Source organism: Harpia harpyja, chromosome 16 (assembly GCF_026419915.1).
Source record: "Harpia harpyja isolate bHarHar1 chromosome 16, bHarHar1 primary haplotype, whole genome shotgun sequence".
Taxonomy (NCBI): domain Eukaryota; kingdom Metazoa; phylum Chordata; class Aves; order Accipitriformes; family Accipitridae; genus Harpia; species Harpia harpyja.
The window spans coordinates 23,197,273-23,217,178 of record NC_068955.1 but is presented as its reverse complement, the minus strand read 5'-3'; the positions used below and the strand labels follow the sequence as shown (position 1 = coordinate 23,217,178).

Below are 19,906 nucleotides of genomic sequence, written 5' to 3'. Positions count from 1 at the left end.
GTGTGTTTCTAGACATCAGATTTTTTCGTTGTTCTGATGGAAGGAGGAAAAAAGGTAGCAGTGACCTACACAGGGCCTGCAAAACCCCAAGACCTCCAGTTATGTGTAAGAAGTCTCTCTAGCCTCACAGAAATAAGTGCATATGAACATGCCCTAACAGTAAATCCTGACCTTTATCATATTCTTGCAGGAGATTCTTAGATTCTTTTCTGTGGAAAGTAACTGGAGAAACACAGTACCAAAACACACATCAACTCTGGGAACCAACAGCAGAGTGCTGGTACAAACAAAGCTCCAGGAAGATGCCTGGCATGCATCAGGAGTACAGGTATCAGCAACACCAATGATGCAGCTGGAGCTCCAGGGGACTGTGCTCCAAGAGCTGATGGAGGATTTAAATCACATAGCAACTTTTCCACAGCTTGCTATCCACTTCAACCATTTTCTGCATGGGGATATGTATAAATGAACAGCTATAAACATGTACAAAAAGTTCTAGGGCCCTGTAGGCTTTCAACGTAAGGAGGAAAACAACAATGCCAATGTTTTAGCGTAAACTGTGCCTCCCTTAAAATTAGAATAGAGTGAGGTCACCTCAAGGAGGTCAGACTGTCCTGCATCACATGCACTCTAAACCACTGTTCAGTGGTAAAAGTACAAGCTGTGCCTGAGTCACTCATGCCAACGTCAAGATACATACATACAAACATACTAGTACTCTTTAAGAATATGAGTTCTTGAAATTCTACCAATCAGTCTATCATAGCAGATGGAAGACTGTAATTCATAGTATTTATTTTTGCCCTAACTTTGTCAGAGGCATACAAAAAAAGGAGCTAGCACTGGATATACATGCTTGACAGCCAGACAAAACCAGGAGCCAGAAAAACTTCAGTTGATCCAGCTGGAGCCTCTAGGCTCACTGCCCTGGAATGATCTCTCTCAGCTTCAGTTTCTGAAGTTGAGCTGGTGGCTTCTTTGAGATGAGATCCTAGAGATTGCTGTTCCTGACAAGCATGAGACTTAATGACCTGGAAATCTGCAGTTGTAAGATACCACCTTCTACTTAAGCAAAGCAGACTCCTGTTATGAGAGTGAATTTAACACCCACTCACCTCAAAAGCAGCAGAGATACAGAACTACTTTAAAATACCGGGGTGGAATAGAGCTAAGACACAGTAGGAAATGATTCCAAGGACCAGGTTAAAAACCTTATAAGAGAAAGGTTAGGTCACTGGTGGAAGTGGCAATAAGTAATAAATAAATAAATAAATAAATAAAAAGAATCCTCTATCTTGACTGATGACTAAGGATTACCAAAATAATACCGAGTGTATTCTGACCATTAAGAATTACGGATTAGAACAAATGCTTCATATGTTTTAATGGGAAAAATTAAACCTTTGATGCCTGGAAGAGAGAGGATACTTCACAGATCAAGCCAGTTAAACTAATGCGTCTATACTGCAGTGCATGCCAAACCTACTAGCTTCTACATTCAGATATCTCTTTCATACTTTTTTTTTTTTTTCCTGTCTAAGCTAAAACTTCCTTGGCATGACACAATCCAAACAGCACCCCCCACACACACACTTTTGACATCAGGCAAATATTCAGAAGCGGTGAATCTGGCTACATGACACTGTTTTTCAACAGGTGGTAATACTTACTTTTTGCATCTATAAGCCTTTCTCGTGGCGCAGTGTCAGAAGAAGAGAGCTGCTCTTTCACTTTGGCAATGTCTTTAGGATGAAGGTAATCAAATAAACTTTGACCAATCAAATCATTCTGTAGAGATTGAATATTCAGTCAAAAATTAAAATAACTGTTCAGTATATTTTCTCAATTTTAGCATGCATTATAAACAATCCTTTTACATATAGGTCTAGCCAAGGAACATCAAAGAGCTGTATGTTTTCTCTGTATATTTAAGTTATGACTAGATTACATAGTAACTTCATTATGTTTAGTAAGAGTTTTGCAGAAATAGCATGCTTAATCCACCACCAACAGATAGTCTGGTTTCTCTTCAGTCTCACTTCATATACTATACATTTGAAGGAAAAAAATCATAATTGTAAATGTTCTCTTTCAATATTTACATGATGAGTAGGTATTTAGTATATACCTAACTAAAGGCTGGCTGAGGAAAACTTTTGAAGCTAACACAGTTTTTAAATTTGGTAGGGAGGGCAGATGACAGAAAGAATGAAGAGTATTATTTACACAATATATGGTGCAAGTTAAGCCTCACATTAAGCATATATTAAAAACCTGGCTTTGGTATAATTGCTTCCCAGTTTCCGTCAGTAAGTATGCTAGCAAACCCAGAATAGACAGAAAGAAAACTTAAGTCAAAAAATTCACGTGATGTGATTGGAAGAACCACAGAATGTTTTTTCAATATTTGCTTATATTCCCTATTAGATAACGCTTTTGCAAGCCTGAGGGTAAATCCCTGATCAGAATGCATCAGTGAAGTAAATTTAGCTCCTTTTCACCTCTTTAGTTTGAATGGAAACCAGAAGCAATCTTCTCTAATGACATGGCAGAGAAAAGCTTGCTCTTTACAACAAATCTCAGCTTTCAAGACAGACTATTCACATAAATACCTCTCCATATAAACGCATAATCATAAAAAAAGCTTTCAAATCTTTTAAGTCCTAACATTACTTAAAATGGAGAAGAATACCTGACTGTAGTTGAGGATCTTGAAGACAGATTCTGAAACAAACAGTATCTTCCCTCTGTCACAGCCCACAACAAAAAGAAATCCATCTGCTGCCTAATTAGGTGGGGGGGAGGAAGTAAATTACTAAGTTATACATCCTCATTGCATCATTATAACCTTTAAAAACACGCTCTATACAGTAGAATTTCTACATTAGGAGAGCTGTCTTAACATTTGGAGATAACTGAGTCAACAGGCAAGATATAAAATTACAATAAAGTTTTTTTTTTTGCATCTGCAAACATTTTTGGCAGCATCCTGGGCACCATGCCCAGAATGTAAAATCACTTTTACAGGAGGAAAGAATCCATGTCTTGTCCAAAAATATTATGATTATGTTTAATAAGGCCTTCAAATTAAAATATTATTTTAACCATATTTATTCCATAGTTCCTCTTTTAGAAACCAAACATAACCTGGATATTCATTTATGTGCCTGTAGGCAAGTAATTCCCATTTCAATAGTACTCTCTTTCAGTCACATACAAGCATGCAGGATTAGGCCCTAATTTTATAGCTTTAGAGTCACAATGCTGCAGAAATTAAATTCTGCATATGCTGCATATGGACACTGCAGCGCTTCACAAATTACACAAGCTACTAGAAGAGCTTAACTATTAACAAATATATACTCTCCACACTATAAAAGTACCATACAGCAAGCAGCCAAATCTACTAAGTCATGTTACATCAGTGACCTCAAAAAAAGGTGTTCATTATATCATTGTATGCTGAAAATCACGTCAAGGTAGCCCATGGCAGAAAGTCTGCAAGAAAACAATTTATGTAATTTTGGTTCATGCCATGAAATAACTGAAGTTTCTGATGGTTACCATCAAAATATCAGAGTTTCCTCAGATGTCCCTCTCAAATCTTCCTGCTTAAATCAAGAGATGCTAGTCACCATTAAAACCCACTGACTTTACACAGTAGTCTTGCAGATTTCTTCATTATCCTCCATAATAAAAACATTCTTAAAAGCTGACATACAAGGCAGGAAAATACTGGTGTTTCGCTTTAGGAGAGTTATATTCACAGCCATTAAGATCTCTTTTAATTAAAAGTTGAAACGTACCCTGAGAATAAGATGTTTTAATTCATCATCTGATAGAAAAGCAGGCTTATAGTTTGCTTCTGTGTATGGATTTGTAGCACCTAAAGAAAACAAACAAACGAACGATCCCCATATCACAAACTTAACAATACACACTTAAATGAGCAATTTTCCTTTGGCTGCTTCTTATACTGTTATTCATTGCAGGTGTTCTTTAAAATGAAAGTTGCTTTTTGGTTTTGTTTTACTATCAACATGAGCTCTGTTGGTATTAACTTAAAAAAGGATGAAGCTTTTTTGCTAAAACACAAATACTGCATTATGTAGTAATGCAAATTAAATGCCTTCTGAGATATAAAGTGTTCCTTGACATATTTTTTTAACCCAAATGTTGTCCTTGATTTATGGTCTAGTCTCAGAACTAGCAATGAAAAATAAGAGAATAAAGAAGAAAAACCTTCAAACTATTTCTTCTCTTTATAACTTAGTAAAACATGACAAGGTCACGTAAACAGATTGTCACTTAAGAACTTACAAATCAGTTCTCTCATTCCATGCCTCTGACAAAAAACAGCATTACAATGATACCATCTCACAATGCCAAAAGCCCCAAATAAGCAATGAGGCAGCTATTTATTAAAGAGTAGTTCTTCTCATTTTATTCCCTTCATAAAGACAAAAGAGAATCAAATTAGTAACCACTGAAGTGCTATGAAGTATTAACCTAATCAAATGACAGTGGCAGAAAAAGTTAAACCTTTCAAAAATACTAGGATAAATACGATTGGAAGACACCAGGTCTCCTAGAAACTAGAACAGTGACTTAAATTAGCTGCATCTCTATCTTTTCTCAGGGGCGTATTCTTGGAGGCTTAAGCTTTCACCATCATCACCCGATGGTACCCAAGCACTGATTCACTCTTATATGAAGCTTTAGGACATACAGAAATTTGCAACAACGCCAACTCTTCCAAACCCGTATGTTCCCCTTCAGGTGCTCATAACAGAAACTAAAACTGAATTTTCATAGTACTCTCCATTCTTTCACACAGACCTAAAGGTATGAACACAAAACCTCGGAAGTCCTGTAGGAATATTACTTACACCTAAAAATCTAACCTCTCCATCCAACAAGTTTTGCACATTGCCTGCTTAAGAGCACTGCTCACTGCTATACAAGGTTCAACTGTGCACTGCCACTTAAGCCCTTTGTTCCCTTGCCCCACCTGCCTCAGCTGCCTTGCTTTTGTTGCATCTAGAGATGGTGATCAATCAGGTCAGATCACGGAAAATTATTCTTTTCTCATCCACAGATTTCCCAGGTGGATCAGGATATTGGACCATGAACCAGCAAGCTATAAATGAATGCACAGCATCAAATGCTAAGAAAAGGGAAGAAAGTCCTCCCAAAACCTATTAACTTATTGGTTTTTGGCAAAAGGGCAAGCAAGGGAGAGAAAAAGTATGGCTTTAGGGAAATTCCATTTAGCCATCCTCCTTCAGTCCTGACCTCCCACCCCGCCCCTTCACCCCCAATCAACTCACCACGTAATGTTTTCATATGCTGGACAGCCATTCTCAATACAGTGAGTTTATCTAGCTTTCGAGACATAGCGTTGCATGTTGGTACCAAAGATGCCAGTTCATCTATAAAACTGTTCATTTTATCTCTACGCCTTTTTTCAATTTGACTATGAGCCTCCCTAAACAAGTAAGGTGGTGGGGAAAAACAGAAAAGCATGAGAAAATAAATCATATTTAAAAATCCCCAAATCGAGTATAACAAAAAACACAAAAATAACCTCCTCCTGATAATTAAGTTAGCCTCTTATCCTCAGGAAAAGGACATCCGCATACAGAATTCTTCAGACATTTTATGTTATCTGGGTGAGTAACAGTTACAAGCAATAGGCAAGGTTGCAGCACACAGTTCTAATTTACCAGAAAACACATGTAATGTTGGCCATACAGTACACTGAATCCTCAGTTCTGAAACAATCCACTAAACAGTACAAAACTATCTAGAGATTTCTACTGCTGTACACCAATTTTGTTCTTAGCATGTACACTGAAGTATAACCGGAATCATGAAGGTCACATAAGCAAATTTCAGTGTATAAAAATGTTGACTAAAGCATTCAATTAAGAATTTGTAGTCAGTATAGTAATGAATGTACTAAGTATTTAAAACTACCTTTTGTTGTGGCAATATGTTTTCTGCTCATCCTACAGCTTTCCACTTGAAGTATTTGAGATACCTCTGAACTAAACTATTCTTAATCAGGAAAAATTATGATAAACACTAAATAATTTAATTTGGTTTGTATTTTCCCGTATTAAAGAGTCACTATTAACAGTTTTACAATTGAGTTTGAAAGAAACAAGATGAAGAATGTAACATCAGAAGCATACAGACTTCAATTTCAATGTTAATGAAGTGACTAAAACCAACTTACCTACCAAATTAGTATTTCACAAAACTATATGCAGTTTATACATGAAAAGTATTAAGAGTGCAAAGATATGGAAAAATAAGAGAAGGTCAAAGCTAGAAAAAATTATTTTCCGGATAAGACACACATGCAAATATTTCATATGGCAAAATGCAAGATATAATTCTTTTCAAGATACTTGTTTATAGAGTATTACCTTGCATTTTTTATTCTGCCTTGTTGGTCTGTATACTCCAATCTGTTGAAAAATGATATCACAAAGTCAGTGTTAAAAACACTAAACCCAATTCTTTTAATGCATCTTATATACCTACTGATCCTTATTAAAATCAGATTTTAAAAATTTGAATATTTATTTAACCTTTCTTCAGAAAGGATCGTTATTTATAATATTGTGGCTCAAAGTGTGGGGGTTTTTTGTTTGTCTGTTTTACTTATTTCAACAATCTTAATCCTTTGTCCTAGCAAAGAAACAATTTGGGACACATGACCACAGTAACACCGAAAACAGGTATCTACACACAGGATCCTATGTCAGTACTGTGGAACTATCATTTTAGTGACTGTATCAGTAGTACCTTCCATGTTGGTCATCTTTATCTGTATCCATACCTTCCCTGCAGAAACAGAATAAAAGCAATACATCACAAATTAAGCAGGATTAGCAAAATTGTTACCAAACTATCATAAAATTAGAATAAAGTATTCCTGTCATCTTTAAATCATAAAAACAAAAATAAGAATATAAAACTGAGAACCTGGAAGGACTAAAGAAGTTGTGTGGTTTTTGTAATATTAAAACATTTTCTTAAATTAGTTGTCTCTCCTTTGGAGCTAACAATATGGCACAGTTTGATGTGTTTGACAGTAAAACATGCTGCAGTTCAAAGATATCATCTGTCATAAAAATGTTTTTCAGTTAACTGGGGGGGGAAGAACATATCAAAGCAGATACTTTTCATGCCTTCATCAGAAATAGGGCTACTAACTTGCATTTACTATAGTTAAAATTTCAACCAGAGGCAGTTATCAAAGTGCCTAACACAAAATTCACAAACTGCCCTGATTTACTTTATGCAGATGCATCTGTGTTCTACACTTTAGTTTGCCTTACAGTAGTTGACTTTGGGGTAGGAGATGGTAATAATCTAGACCAAAGAACTATTGGAGAAGGCCAAATGCACGCACAGAATGAGAGACTGTATGAAACTAACCAGGCACATTTCAAATTAGTACATCTTTCAGTGTAGATACATGGCTTGCTTTTGTCTCAACATGAAAAAAAAAAATGTAAGGAAGGAGGCGTGAAGAATAAAAAGGACCCTCCTTATTATATTTTAATATTGTAACCGTATGTATAGAAATAAGGAGAGGAAAGCATAAGCTTTCATAGCTGTATCTGGTAAAAAAAGTTGAATGCCTAAGACTATAGCACTGTTAGACAAAAGAATCAGGAAGAGAAGGGGGGGGGGGGAGAGAGAGAGAGAGAGAGAGAGATCTTTATATATCTATCTCTGTACAACTGTGCTTGAATGGACACTCATAAGTCTGGCTTATTCTGGTTTAATTTTTCCCTGCAAATTTTTAAGTAAATGGGAGGGAAAGACAAGGAAAAACACAGGGCATCTTTTTCAAGTGAAACCAATTATTAAAATATTTATACTTACTCAAAAGGAAAGCCATCGAGCCTGAAAAGAAAGAAAAATAGAAGTACACCACATATTGGAAATAAGAATAATGTCTTACATTTTCTCTTGACATTCTCAAGCTACTTTACATCCTATTCGAAATGAAAAGCATAATGAAAAGACAATAGCAGTGAACATATTCTAAGGAAACAAGCTTGTTCAAATTAATCTACTTTCTGAAAGAATAATTCTGCTTTTTAAGAAAAGATAGCATAGTTCATTACACTTAATGGGAAACACTAGTAAAACAACTAACCTAAATTATATTATGCAGATCACTGAGATACTGTTTTGTCTTCAGAAATGAAAGATCTGTGCTATATGTGCAGTGCCCTCGTAGTTAGATAAATGGGATTTTGGAGGACTCTAAGGCCAGAAAAAAAATAAAAAAATAATAATAAAAAAAAAATCCCAAGTTTCTCAGTTTTTGATTCTGCCCAGCAGGACAGATGAACATTTTCTTTTAGTCAGTATTAAAGTCCTAATTCTGAACTTTATACAGACTTTATCATAAGGAAATTAAACAGAATTTCTATATGCAAGCTAACCGCTGGTGTCACTTCAAGGCTGTAAAGTGATCTGAAATACCACTGAGCTTTAACCTGTTAAGAGGCTGTTTTATAAAAGTCTTATGAAAAATCTTCTCATAGTAGCCATTAACATACTAGTTATTCCTGTTCAACATTGGACATTAGCCTTCTTAAAAATAAACATAGTAGACTTTCATATAATATTCATTGCACTTTTAAATCAATTATCTTTGTGATTAGTTTTTAGAAGAAGTTTGAATAATGCTAAAGGTTTTCTTCATCTCTCAATTTGCACATTTGAGTTACTGTCTTAGTCAATGGCTCAAAGCACTGCTGATGCTCACAAAGAAATAGCATACAGGTCTAGAATAGGACTTAGAAACAGAAATGAGGCATCAGTTTTCCACTTGTGATGCCACATTTACCTACAGGATGCTTGTTGTGACAAAATTTATTTTAGCCTTAGAAAAACCCAGAAAGCAAAATCTAAGAGAGGTACAAGGTAAGCTACAAATGCTTCAGTATAGTGTCTTTTCTTATCATATATTATTTCAATTGAAAACACTTCTCCCAAGAAAAGAAATTAACTGTTTATAGACCTGTGCATGAAGTCTTGGATTCCAGCATTTGACTAAAACAGACAATAGTGGAGAACAGACAACCTTTGCTGAAGTGACAGCAATAAGTTGGACAGTAATTTTCAGGGAGCAGCAGGAAAAAGAATTGAAAAGAAGCTGGTGTGGAGACCTGAAAGCACAGCCGATCAATATGCTTGCTTGTGCTTGAGAAGCAAACGAAGAACCACACTAAACAGTCAGGTTCTGCCTTCCTTATTCCCTGACTTCACTGGTAAATGAAGCATAAAACTTGACACTCAGACAATTTATGTAAAAAAATAAATTGTTAAGAGGCAGCAAAAGCTGAACAGTAGCATTTCTGAACATTTACCAATACATACGTATAGAAGGAGGGATCAAGGAAGTCTACCTTAAGTTCTATTTTAAAGTAATAGGAATATTTATTAGCCACCATTTCCTTTGCCACACAACATGAACTGTGGTATGACGACAGCTGTTGTAAACTTATTTTACTTAGGATTCAAGGAAACAGTGTTTTCACATATTTAAAAAAAATGCACACACAACCTAAGGGCAGAATTATAACTTACAAGAGCAAGCTGTCTTTTGGAAAAGAGGACTTGAGCAATGCTTCCTACCCAGAAGAATAAAGATGGAGAAATCCTTTCTAGAGAAGAGGAAGTTGGTGAGATTGAGGCTGTTCACTGAATTTTGTAGTAGTCAACTCAACCAGAGGGAGTCATGTACTTTTCAGGAAGACTAAATGCATATTAGAGAAAGTACGTATGCAGTATGTTTGTGGTCTTTAAACAGTACTTGAAGTTTTGCGCATAAGTTCTCCTAAAAAGAAGTCCTATGCACAGGGAACCTAATTCTTAATTGTCTTGCTCAGCATGGATTAAAAATTCTACCCCTCCCTGTAAAGAGAACTGCCAACAATCCAAAGGCCAACAATGATAAAATTTGTACTAAGTTACACAAAAATGGACTACGTAGCTATATTAATAACAGATGGGACCCATTCACAAGTTACCCTCCGCTAGAATTTGTAAAGTTACAATACATACAAGGTTTGCACAGTGACTTAGAGTAAGTAGGTTGGTCTTGGTGTACCTACTGCAGAAGACATTACACATTTGGAAATTTGGCAAACTTTATTACGACCTTCACTATTCTAAAGCAGAGCTGGTGTGATTTCTTTATTTCAAATACCTGCCCCAAGAGAGAAGCTATGGCTTGGACAATGCTTCTGAGCACTGTTATTAGCAAGCTTCCCTTAAAGAGAAGCAGCTTTCTTGAAACAAAACCACATTCTACCACTGATTCAAAAGAAACCAAGTTTTTATTTTGTCAGGAATAACAGCCTACAGTCGAGGACTAATACAAGACTAAATCAGTTGATTAAAGAGAAGGCAGATCTACTGCCTCAAACCAGACACTATTCAGATTCATATTCAACTGGGAGACCAAAATAGCTTCATCAGGAAAAGGCTGGCAGTGAACTGATAGGAAGTGACTAAAAAGGCAAAAAATAGGTGAAGAAAAGGAACCAGTCCCAGTTTTGCTTCTGCTTTTTAATGAATTTATTATCTTCCCTCCTGCTAGTCAGACATTCTCTTTCCTACGTAAATGGTCAATATAATAAACCTCCACACTGTACATTTCATTAGTATTAGTTTTTTCCCCCCCTTCATCAGCCAAAGGTTTCTTTCCTCAGCCTTACGCCATCTGATAGCCCTCAATTCTAGCTGCGCCAAGATGAAGGCTTTATTTTTATTATTAAATCATGAACTTTCCTGTTAGTACATAGTAGCTTTTTTCTTTATTAAAACCTTTATGACAGGTTGTCAAGAAAAGGTTATTTAAAAACTGCTATAAATATTTCTGTCGTCTCCCCCACTGTATTATTATGTTACAACCTCTTTTTAACAGTGTTAAAATCAAGAGAAATCCAACTTACTGATAATCGGTAGAGCTTCCCTTTCTTTTCCTGTTACAATCCATTCCTGAAGTGCTAAGGGAACTGGAGATCAAGTCAGCAGGGTCTGGTGACATAAAGTCACTAATTGTAGAAGATATGTCCATCCTTTGGTCTGCCATTGGATTGTCTAACATTAGGGGGAAAAAAAAAAAACAAACAACCATACAACAAAAACCCAGTGCATTAATAGAAGCAGAAACTTACATATTTTTAACCAAAACAACAAATCTTAAACTTAGTACTCTTAAAAACTGCAAAAATCACAATTCTATTATTTCCTTTTGCTGTGAAACAGGTAATAGGCAATTTCTGCTCTTCCATTTACTGGTGTATTGAATATTGAAAGCCAAACCATGACCATTCTCAAAACACATTACTTAATACAATTGTTTTTAAAGAATCATCAGCATGATCTTTAACTAAACCAGGTTTACTCTTATTTTAACTGGCCAGCCAACTGCTTCTACCTAACACATAAATAAAGGATAAGTTCTATCTGTCTTTTGCTGACTGGGAACACTAGTTTTAGTGTGTCTCTCCATTTGAAGATCATATTATCAACGTTCATAAGCTTTGAGAGTTCTAATTCCACTGAATTTCATGGAACAGAATTCAGAAGATTCCCCAGAAAACCAGGTTAAACACCTCTACCACAGCAGACCCCACAAATAAAAAACTAATAATCCAATGGTGGTCTAAGACGACTAGTTAAAGGTACAAAAACGAATCTAATTAGCTTTTTCATCCAAAACATACAAATTTTAATCCTCTAGACTGCACATAATTATATTGTTGGAAGAAACCCTGTGAAAAGTTTATTCATTACTAAATCACATCAACTGTGAAACAGAAGAGTTTTTACCTGAAAGCCTGTCTTGGAAGCCTAGATCCACCTGGGGAAAGATGATGATGCTCAGCTTGAAGCAGCTGATCACCTTAAAACTCTTCCATGCCTCATATTCTGTTAGTCAAGTACTTTCAAAAACCTGAATGGGAAGAAAACCAGCAAGCTTAAAAAACACTTTCAAAACAAGTTTGTTTAGAACAATCGTTTTAGACACAGTTTACAACAGCAAATAGATGTTTTCTCCTCAAGGATCGATTTTTAATTTCCTTGTCCATCATCAAAAGAGTTAGATGTTGGGATGTGCATCTCCAATGGACCAAGCTTTGGAACAGAAGGAATCTCTTCAGCATCACCTCCTTTTGGGCTCTGCTTATCATTCTTTGATCTTTGCATAAACCCCCTCCACTTACAAACAACGATCAGATCTGAACATATTTGTTGTCAGATGCTACCAGAATGAGTCCAACTGCTGTTACAGTGCAAAAGACAGACTTACCCCTTCACTCCTGGCTGCCTCACTTTTAAGGTGGCCATAGCAGCAAGACGGTTTGGGATTGGCTTACTATTTTATTTTCCCTTGTAACAGCAGCTGGCATTTTCAAAGAAAAGGGTGTTAAACATTGTTCTATTCTGCAGGCTTCAAGTTTTAAATAAAATCCACATCCCATACTATAACTCAAGTCCTCAACTGTGTCTCCCAACTACACTGTAAACTTAGTGGCTGGTCTGCAGGTGGATGTCATTCCCCTCCAGATTTCTGTCACAAGTTTTTCAGCAAAACTTACTACGCAAGACTTAAAAACGGTTCTAAGTCTGCCTCTTGCAGAAAAACGTGAAAGTCTTCTGGATACACTGTTTTCTGGTTAATGCATCTGTGAACATCCTGACTGCCTTTCCAACCTGTGACAACAGCAGAACTTCCCAATTACACAGATCAGCAAGCTCCCATGACACTCTCAGAAGTTCGCAAGTCAAACAACCAGTATTCTGCCAACATGACCACATTATAACTGATTCTACTGAATCACGTCTACAGATATGTTAAGAGTTATAAGCCAACAGAAACCTCACAAAATCCAAAGTCAATGGTATTGTTTTCTTCAGCTCTGCCAGAATAGCAAATCCAGAATTTATTTCAGAACTTTAACTTACCTAAATTGCTGGTCCTTTTACAGTAAAAACATTCAGGATCACAGCTCTTAAATCTAAGGTCAGGCAAGTCACTGCCTTAATACCACCAATTTTTGAACAGAGGATCATTGTTCTAGAAGCAGAGCTTCCAAGCTGCTGCTGAGGGCTCATCATCCATCTCACCCAACAACTTCTCTGTGGTCTTTTCTCAAAAATGAAAAAACAAGTCAGGTATTTGTGAGTGGGCATACATACTGGTAAAGGCAAGTTAAGAGGCCAGCTGACACCAAAAGGTCACTGACAAAAGCTAAATCAGTACAAATTTAAGTCAAATTATAAATTGCCATTGAATCCACAGCCACAGTTTATTTAACAAGGCTTTCATTCACACCAATACAGTTACTTGTAGATCAGGCCTTACTTTCTTCATGTATCAGCCTTTTCCTAGTTGTCTGCTTTGTCTCTCTTACTCTAAGTAGTCCAACAACTATAAACTCCATTATATTACTGTGGTTTATGAGATTACTGCAGCTTAATTTACAAGCCACCAGTTAAACCACAGTCACTGACCATTTCTCTGTGCTTGGTTCAGATCCAAAAACATTATTTTCAACCTCAGTTGACATGCAGAAGTTAGTTATAGCTAAACTTAGCGTGGCCTGTGGCTAAGCCCTACGAATCCAGTGCTAAAAGTACTGTCACATCAAACTACTTACAATGCCTCCTTTTTACACTGTCCAATTACTGTGCATCCATGATTCAGTCTTGGAACCCAATATAAAACCCAAGCACTGTATAATGCACATACTAGAAAGAAGTAGTTTCTAAAACTTCTGGCCCAAGTAACAACTAACTTTCAAAAGTTCCTGAACACCTCTATATGTGAGCATACTTGCTGAGCTCACATTTTACTGCTTAATGTAATTTCATGGGCCACTTATGATGACCTCAGACAGAAGGTTGGGATGAGCTGGAATTAAAAAAGAAAAAAGGGAAAAAAAGGGTTTGTAAGTTTAACACAGTCCTTTCCCTTTAAGAATGCCTGCAACAGTCGACACTTTAGCTTAATCATCAGAACACTGCACAAGTCACTGGTGTGTTTTAATGCAAAAAAAAAAAAAATTGCTTTGTTGTTCATCTCAAAACAAAAATTTCAAAGCACTTTTACAGAAAAAAAAACCCTTGAAATCAAGTATCCATTCAACTGAGCTGCTATTTTAAATTATAACCAAGTGCCTATATTTGATAGTTTCAAAGCAGCTATTTAAGTGTCTTGACCACTAAAGCAGAACAAAATTACATAAAAAAGAATTACAGAATTCTCAATTTCTTTTCAAGTCAGCCTTTTCTCTACCATGTCCCAAATGCTCAACCCAGTTCTAACAACCACAGTCCTACATTTTAGCATTATAGGAGTTAAGAATCACGCATGTCTCTTGAAATGAGGTTTAAAGTTAAGGAAATGTCAACCCGATGATCAGAGCAAAAATCAGCATGCCCCACTATAATAAACAGCGAACACTTCAGAGAAATGTTTTGTTGCAAGGCTCTGTTAAAATTCTGAAAAAATTGAATATATTACTATCTTTTCAGCCTCCAGCTGCTAGTTGTTCAATGGCTCAAAAAAATCCTCTATGAGATGGAACACAAAAGTTACCCATACATATAAGCAAAGTTCAAATCTTCCATTTATGATGCCCAGCCTGTTGGCCAGAGTACTCCAAGGATCTACTTGAAAAAATGCCATGCAGTCCACTTCCTGGTTAAATTCTCCTGTAGATGAGAATCAAATGATATTTTGTCATTGTATTGCATGGCAGTGCCTCTCCACAGCCTGTTTGGGACTATTTCCTTCAGGACTCCCCTCCCTCGCATTCAATCTTTCTCCAACCCCCTGTAACAAGGCTAATGAGAGAGTAAAAACAAATCTTACTGTTCATCCCTTAAAAAAAAGTTAGGTGACACGTGACTAGCTTAATCATGCAGCAAAGCTGATCACGAGTACAGAAACACCTCTGAGCAAATCAAGGTCAGAGCTAAAGTAGGTCAACTACGTCTGCCAAGCACCCATCCAGGAGTCAAGACCTCTTTACACAAGCACCACCAGTTGCAGTTACCCCTAGGCAAGAGTCAACTATCTCCAACATACATACATATTTATTCTAAAAGTAACACAATTCATAACTTTGTGAATCAGAAGTGTCTCATATCTTAAAAGCACTCTTTCACAATGACAGAGGAAAACTGTGGTGTGGTTTCCTTAAGAAGTAATTGAAAAGATACTCATTGTCCCTATGTGTAATGACTGAACCAAAAACAGCTACAAAAAGGAAATCATCTGCTTCCCTTCAGACCAGTATTCCATCTCCAAAACTGTCACAGTACGAACTAGTAAAACACAAGAATAGGATTATTTATCTTCACTATCTGTATTTCTTCGAGAGGTGTTGTAAATGCATGTATACTCCAGATGTGCACACACACAGGAATGGTGGGAAATATCTGCTCAGCACCACAAGGACGGCAAGCACCCCTACGATGATTTCAAGATGCATACCGGCACACATGGGCATGGCTGCTGCAAGTAACAAGCACTTCCTACATCAGAATCTTTATTATGAAATACTCTGTAGGAATCAAAGGAACATCTTTGAACTAAAGCAGTGGTGTTTTCCTTTTCCTTCAGTACTTAGGGAGCAGCTGTCAGAATACTTCATATTTACCCGATATATTGATACTGTTTTGTTTTAATGGCACATCTGCGTTCCTTGAACTCCCTACTATTATTTGCAAGAACACTCTGTACTCCCAGAAGATAAAAAGCCCTGCGGCTTCCTCTCAAGTGCAGATGCGTCTCACCGCACCCTCTGGAGCAAAGAAGTGATTTTACCCTCCTTTGCTTGTTGAGGTCATCCTTTTACCACTCACTCATCAGCACGTTCACCAACCCCTGGCAGCCTAGGATCCACATCTGAGTTCTGGAACTCTTCCCGACCCAAGCTCTTAGTGACATCGGTAGCTCACGTTTCAACCTCGTCCTTAACCACACACGCACGCAGAGCAGCAGTGATCCAGCAGCCTCCTGCGCCTCTCGCGTTAGCAGCTGCTGCTACCCAGCCCCTCACAACAGGGCGCAAGTATCCCCTGCTCTGTGGAAAGCAGAAGCACAGCTTTCAGCTGCTCGAGCGACTTACTGTTCCAACAGCTGCTCCCCATCTTTCCTAAGGAAAAAGTAGCAGGCTGGAGGGAAGCAGCCCATGAATTTAAACCAGCCACAAAGCTACGAGATGAATCATTTTGGCATGGGGGAAAAAAGTCTCCAATGAACATAAGAAAAACTCCACACGCACAAAGAACATCTTTCAGCTCTAGGAAGTTAATGTAAAGGCAGTTTCTCAATAGATCAATATACTGTCCGCATGCACTCCCCTACCGAAAACAAGTCTGTTCATCAGTAATGTCTCCGAGAAAAGACAGAATGAGTCATATTATGGCATCACCTCACAGGAGTTTTCCGGACTGTCATAGAGGTAATGGAGCCACAGGACAACATCCTGAATTTTGTGTTGTTCATAGAGCACTTAGACTTCCAGTTCAAAAGGGGCCTCAGATCCCATCTCTCCTTGCCTAAAAGGGGAAGTACTTCAAACTTTTACTTCCAGCTACTTTAACAAAGGACTTCTCTGTTGCTCCAAAACCAAGAAAAAGTGGTAACTAAAATAACTTTCTCTTGCACTGGGGAGCTCAGAACTAGACGTAGGAACACAGAAGTGTCTCACCAGTGCTCAGTAAACGGGAAGGATCACTTCCCTCGGCCTGCTGGCAACACTACTCCAAACGCAATCCAGGAGGCTGTTGGCCACCTCTGCTGCTAGGGCACCATTGCTGGCTCACGGACCCCCAGGATCTATTCTGCCAAGGTGTTCTGTAGCTGGTCAGCCCTAGTCTGTACTGGGTCACGGGGTTTTTCCTCTCCAGGTGCAGGACTTGGCATTTCGCTTTGCTGAACTTCGTAAGGTTCTTGTCAACCCTTTCTTCTGGCCTGTAGAGATCCCTCTGATTGGTAGCACACCCATGTGGTGTATCAGTCACTCCTCCCTGTTTTGTATTGTCTGCATCTGAGTATGAAGCTTCAGACAGCATGGAAAGAAAGGAAAAGAGGCTGGTTCTTGAAAGAGAACCAAACAGATTTAATAACCCCTCAAAATCCTTGCTCATGTTCTTCTCTCAGTGAAGCAGGTAAATGTTTGCTTCAAGGCTGGTGCAAGCCCCATGGGAAGGCCTTATGGATGGCGATATGGACCATCTGCGCAACAGAAAATGAAAACTGGAACAAAACCAAAGGCAACCCATACCATTTCGAGGAATCAAACGTGTTTAGACTGAAAGGGGTCTGTCTGTGCTACGGATGAAGTATTTCCCTCCCTAGTAGGGGACTGGTACATACCTCTAGTGATATAGCTAAAAGTCTAGCATACAATTCTACAGAACAGTCACTGGGTCTGGAGACTGTATCATCATCAGGAGCAGCATCCTGACTAACCGGCTGACCCTCAGACACAAGAGATTTCATTTCCTTTCATATCTCAAGACCATTTGCCTCTCTACCTATTCAGGGAATCCCAGCTAACGGAGTGTTTCAACAAAGCTTGCTAGTTTGCAATCATTATTGAAAGCTTGATCTAGCATAAGCTTCTTGCCAGCCAAGATTAGACTCTTTGAGCTCTTATTCTTTGAAGCAAGCTTATGTTAGCCTGTTTGGATATTTCATTTTGGGCAGCCATCAAAAGGAAACATCACAAAGAAACTAATCAAGCCCTCGTGAAAAGGTGGTGATGCACTCTCTTGGAAATCAGTACTAACATGCTGCTTTTACCAAACAAACTTGGCCTACTTCAACAATCCATCCTACAGTACGTGTACTCCTTAGGCTTCCAAAAACTGCTTCCACACGGAAAACAAAATGGACTAGCCTTTCTTGGAAGACCAGGTTTCAAAGGATTTCTGCAGCACACCTACCAAACAAGGCTGTTACGTACACATGAAGCAAACTATAGCCTCTCTACAGGCTTCTGGAAGCAACAAGTACTGGTCCTCGCACCACTAGATGGTGGGTATATCAGTGCTCAAGTAATTCCTAAGCTCAGCCACAGTGGCCAGAACAAGAGTAACTAGTTCAGATGTCACTAGTTAGAGCAGGAATCAGCAAATTCTGCCTCAGAGCTGTGCAAACATTTTACTGGGAGCCTTATGACATTCTACAGACACACCGAGATCCCCACAAGTATGCTAGGAACATATTTTCAGATTTCATCTCAAATGTCAAGATGATGGATATCTTCAGGAGGCTTTTACAAAAAAGTATAGCCGTCATACGAAATCTCTAAGATAACAGCGGATCTCCTACAAAGAATAGGAAAAATTACACTGAGAATTACACCCAGGTGTACTATCAATGCAAGATCCACTCTCAATTAGCATATTCCTTCATGCCTTTGGATGCCCTTATTTCAACAGGTCCTGCTGATGAAAAACATCCAGTTTGATTTCACTGGAAATGGATACAACTGAAATGGAATAAAAATCAGTTATTCTGAGAACAGCTGCTTGTAGGAAAAGGACTGAGCTCAATTTGTTTTAATTATTTAAAAAACAAACAAACCCCACAAACCAAACCAACTTACTTTAAGACAACACTACTGACATTTTGTTCAGCACAGCACCCCAGAATTTCTGTACTGCAAGTTATAAAACAAAAAAAATTATATTTCACATCAAAAATGGGGTCCACCAATGTTAAATGCCAGTAAAGTAAGTTCACAAAATCTATGTTAAGATGTAGTATTTAATATTAATTTATTCCAATCCTTCAGAAGACTTTGTGCATGTGTGGGAAGGAACAAAGTATTATATTTTCAACATTGGGGAGGGTGGGAAGATATAAAATTAATAGACAACAGAAACTTCAAGTGCTTTGGGCCAGACATCTAATTCTACTCATTTAACACCAGAATCAGTTATTCTTTTAGTAATGACAGACCCATACACAGTTAAAGTAAAAATCAACAACCACCAAAAAAAAAATCTACTCCCTCAATTACTGAAATACAAACTTAGGTGAAATTCTCAAACTGAGCTTCCAAGCCAGGTCCAGCCTCCAACATGTAAGGAGGTACTGTTTCACAACCACTGAAGGCAATCCTTGTTCGTCAATCCTAAGCCATCCAAGGGATTCAGAGGGCAGGTGGAGGGAGCGGGGGGGGGGGGGGGGTACGAAAAACAGAGGGAAATCCATCCTATGATGTATAAATCACTTATCCAGCATTAATATGCTTTAAGTGAAAACCTAACCAAAGTTACTGTTGACTTCATTAGTAGCTTATGTACTTCCAGCATGCTTTGATCAGAAACCTTAAAAAAAACCACAACAAAAACAAAAAGAAAAAAAAAATCCAAACCACAAAACAACAAAACCCTCTCAATTGAGGCGGCAGTGGTTCTGTGAAGCCTCCCAAGTTGTACACATTGCTTCTGATCTGTCAACAAAATAAGATGTCTTATCTTGTGCTGCACTGTAGAGTCAACTTCAAAGCAAAAATTTTTAGAAAATTAGAAATTACTCCCTTAGAGGACTGTACACAACCTGGACTGATGTTTCCAGAGCAGGGAAGCATAAAAGGTAACAAGTAGGTAAGCTACTTAACTCCTCATGTTTACATGAACAGTGGGAATTTACAAATCCATGCATCTTTAACTCACAATTGGGAATGCCTACCTTTTGCACTTGCAGCCCAAAAGATGCAGCCTTCTGTTTCAAGATTTCATCTGACTCCTAAATATGAGCGCTAGTTTATAGTGGACAGATGGTTTAGATACAAGTTTTAAGGATATCTTAACCTTTTGATTACCCGAA

The 19,906-nt window shown here is 37.8% G+C and overlaps 1 protein-coding gene across 8 annotated transcripts in view; it reads right to left on the bottom strand.

Moving 5' to 3' along the window:
- The window catches only part of BMAL1 (basic helix-loop-helix ARNT like 1), a 53,266-nt gene that overhangs the window by 14,909 nt on the left and 18,451 nt on the right, over positions 1–19,906 (bottom strand). For 5 of the 8 annotated variants that reach the window (XM_052810552.1, XM_052810548.1, XM_052810554.1 and 2 more), the window contains 9 exons: positions 11,878–12,001; positions 10,995–11,142; positions 7,906–7,926; positions 6,817–6,855; positions 6,435–6,476; positions 5,331–5,488; positions 3,807–3,886; positions 2,693–2,785; positions 1,671–1,788 (listed from right to left, as the gene is read on the bottom strand). In XM_052810552.1, coding sequence (XP_052666512.1) covers positions 1,671–1,788; positions 2,693–2,785; positions 3,807–3,886; positions 5,331–5,488; positions 6,435–6,476; positions 6,817–6,855; positions 7,906–7,926; positions 10,995–11,134 — 691 coding nt within the window. In that variant the 5' untranslated portion in view covers positions 11,135–11,142; positions 11,878–12,001. Of the gene's footprint in view, positions 1–1,670; positions 1,789–2,692; positions 2,786–3,806; positions 3,887–5,330; positions 5,489–6,434; positions 6,477–6,816; positions 6,856–7,905; positions 7,927–9,624; positions 9,702–10,994; positions 11,148–11,877; positions 12,002–14,725; positions 14,847–19,906 lie in introns of those variants that run through there. The other 3 variants (XM_052810550.1, XM_052810553.1, XM_052810555.1) reach the window with 3 other exon arrangements.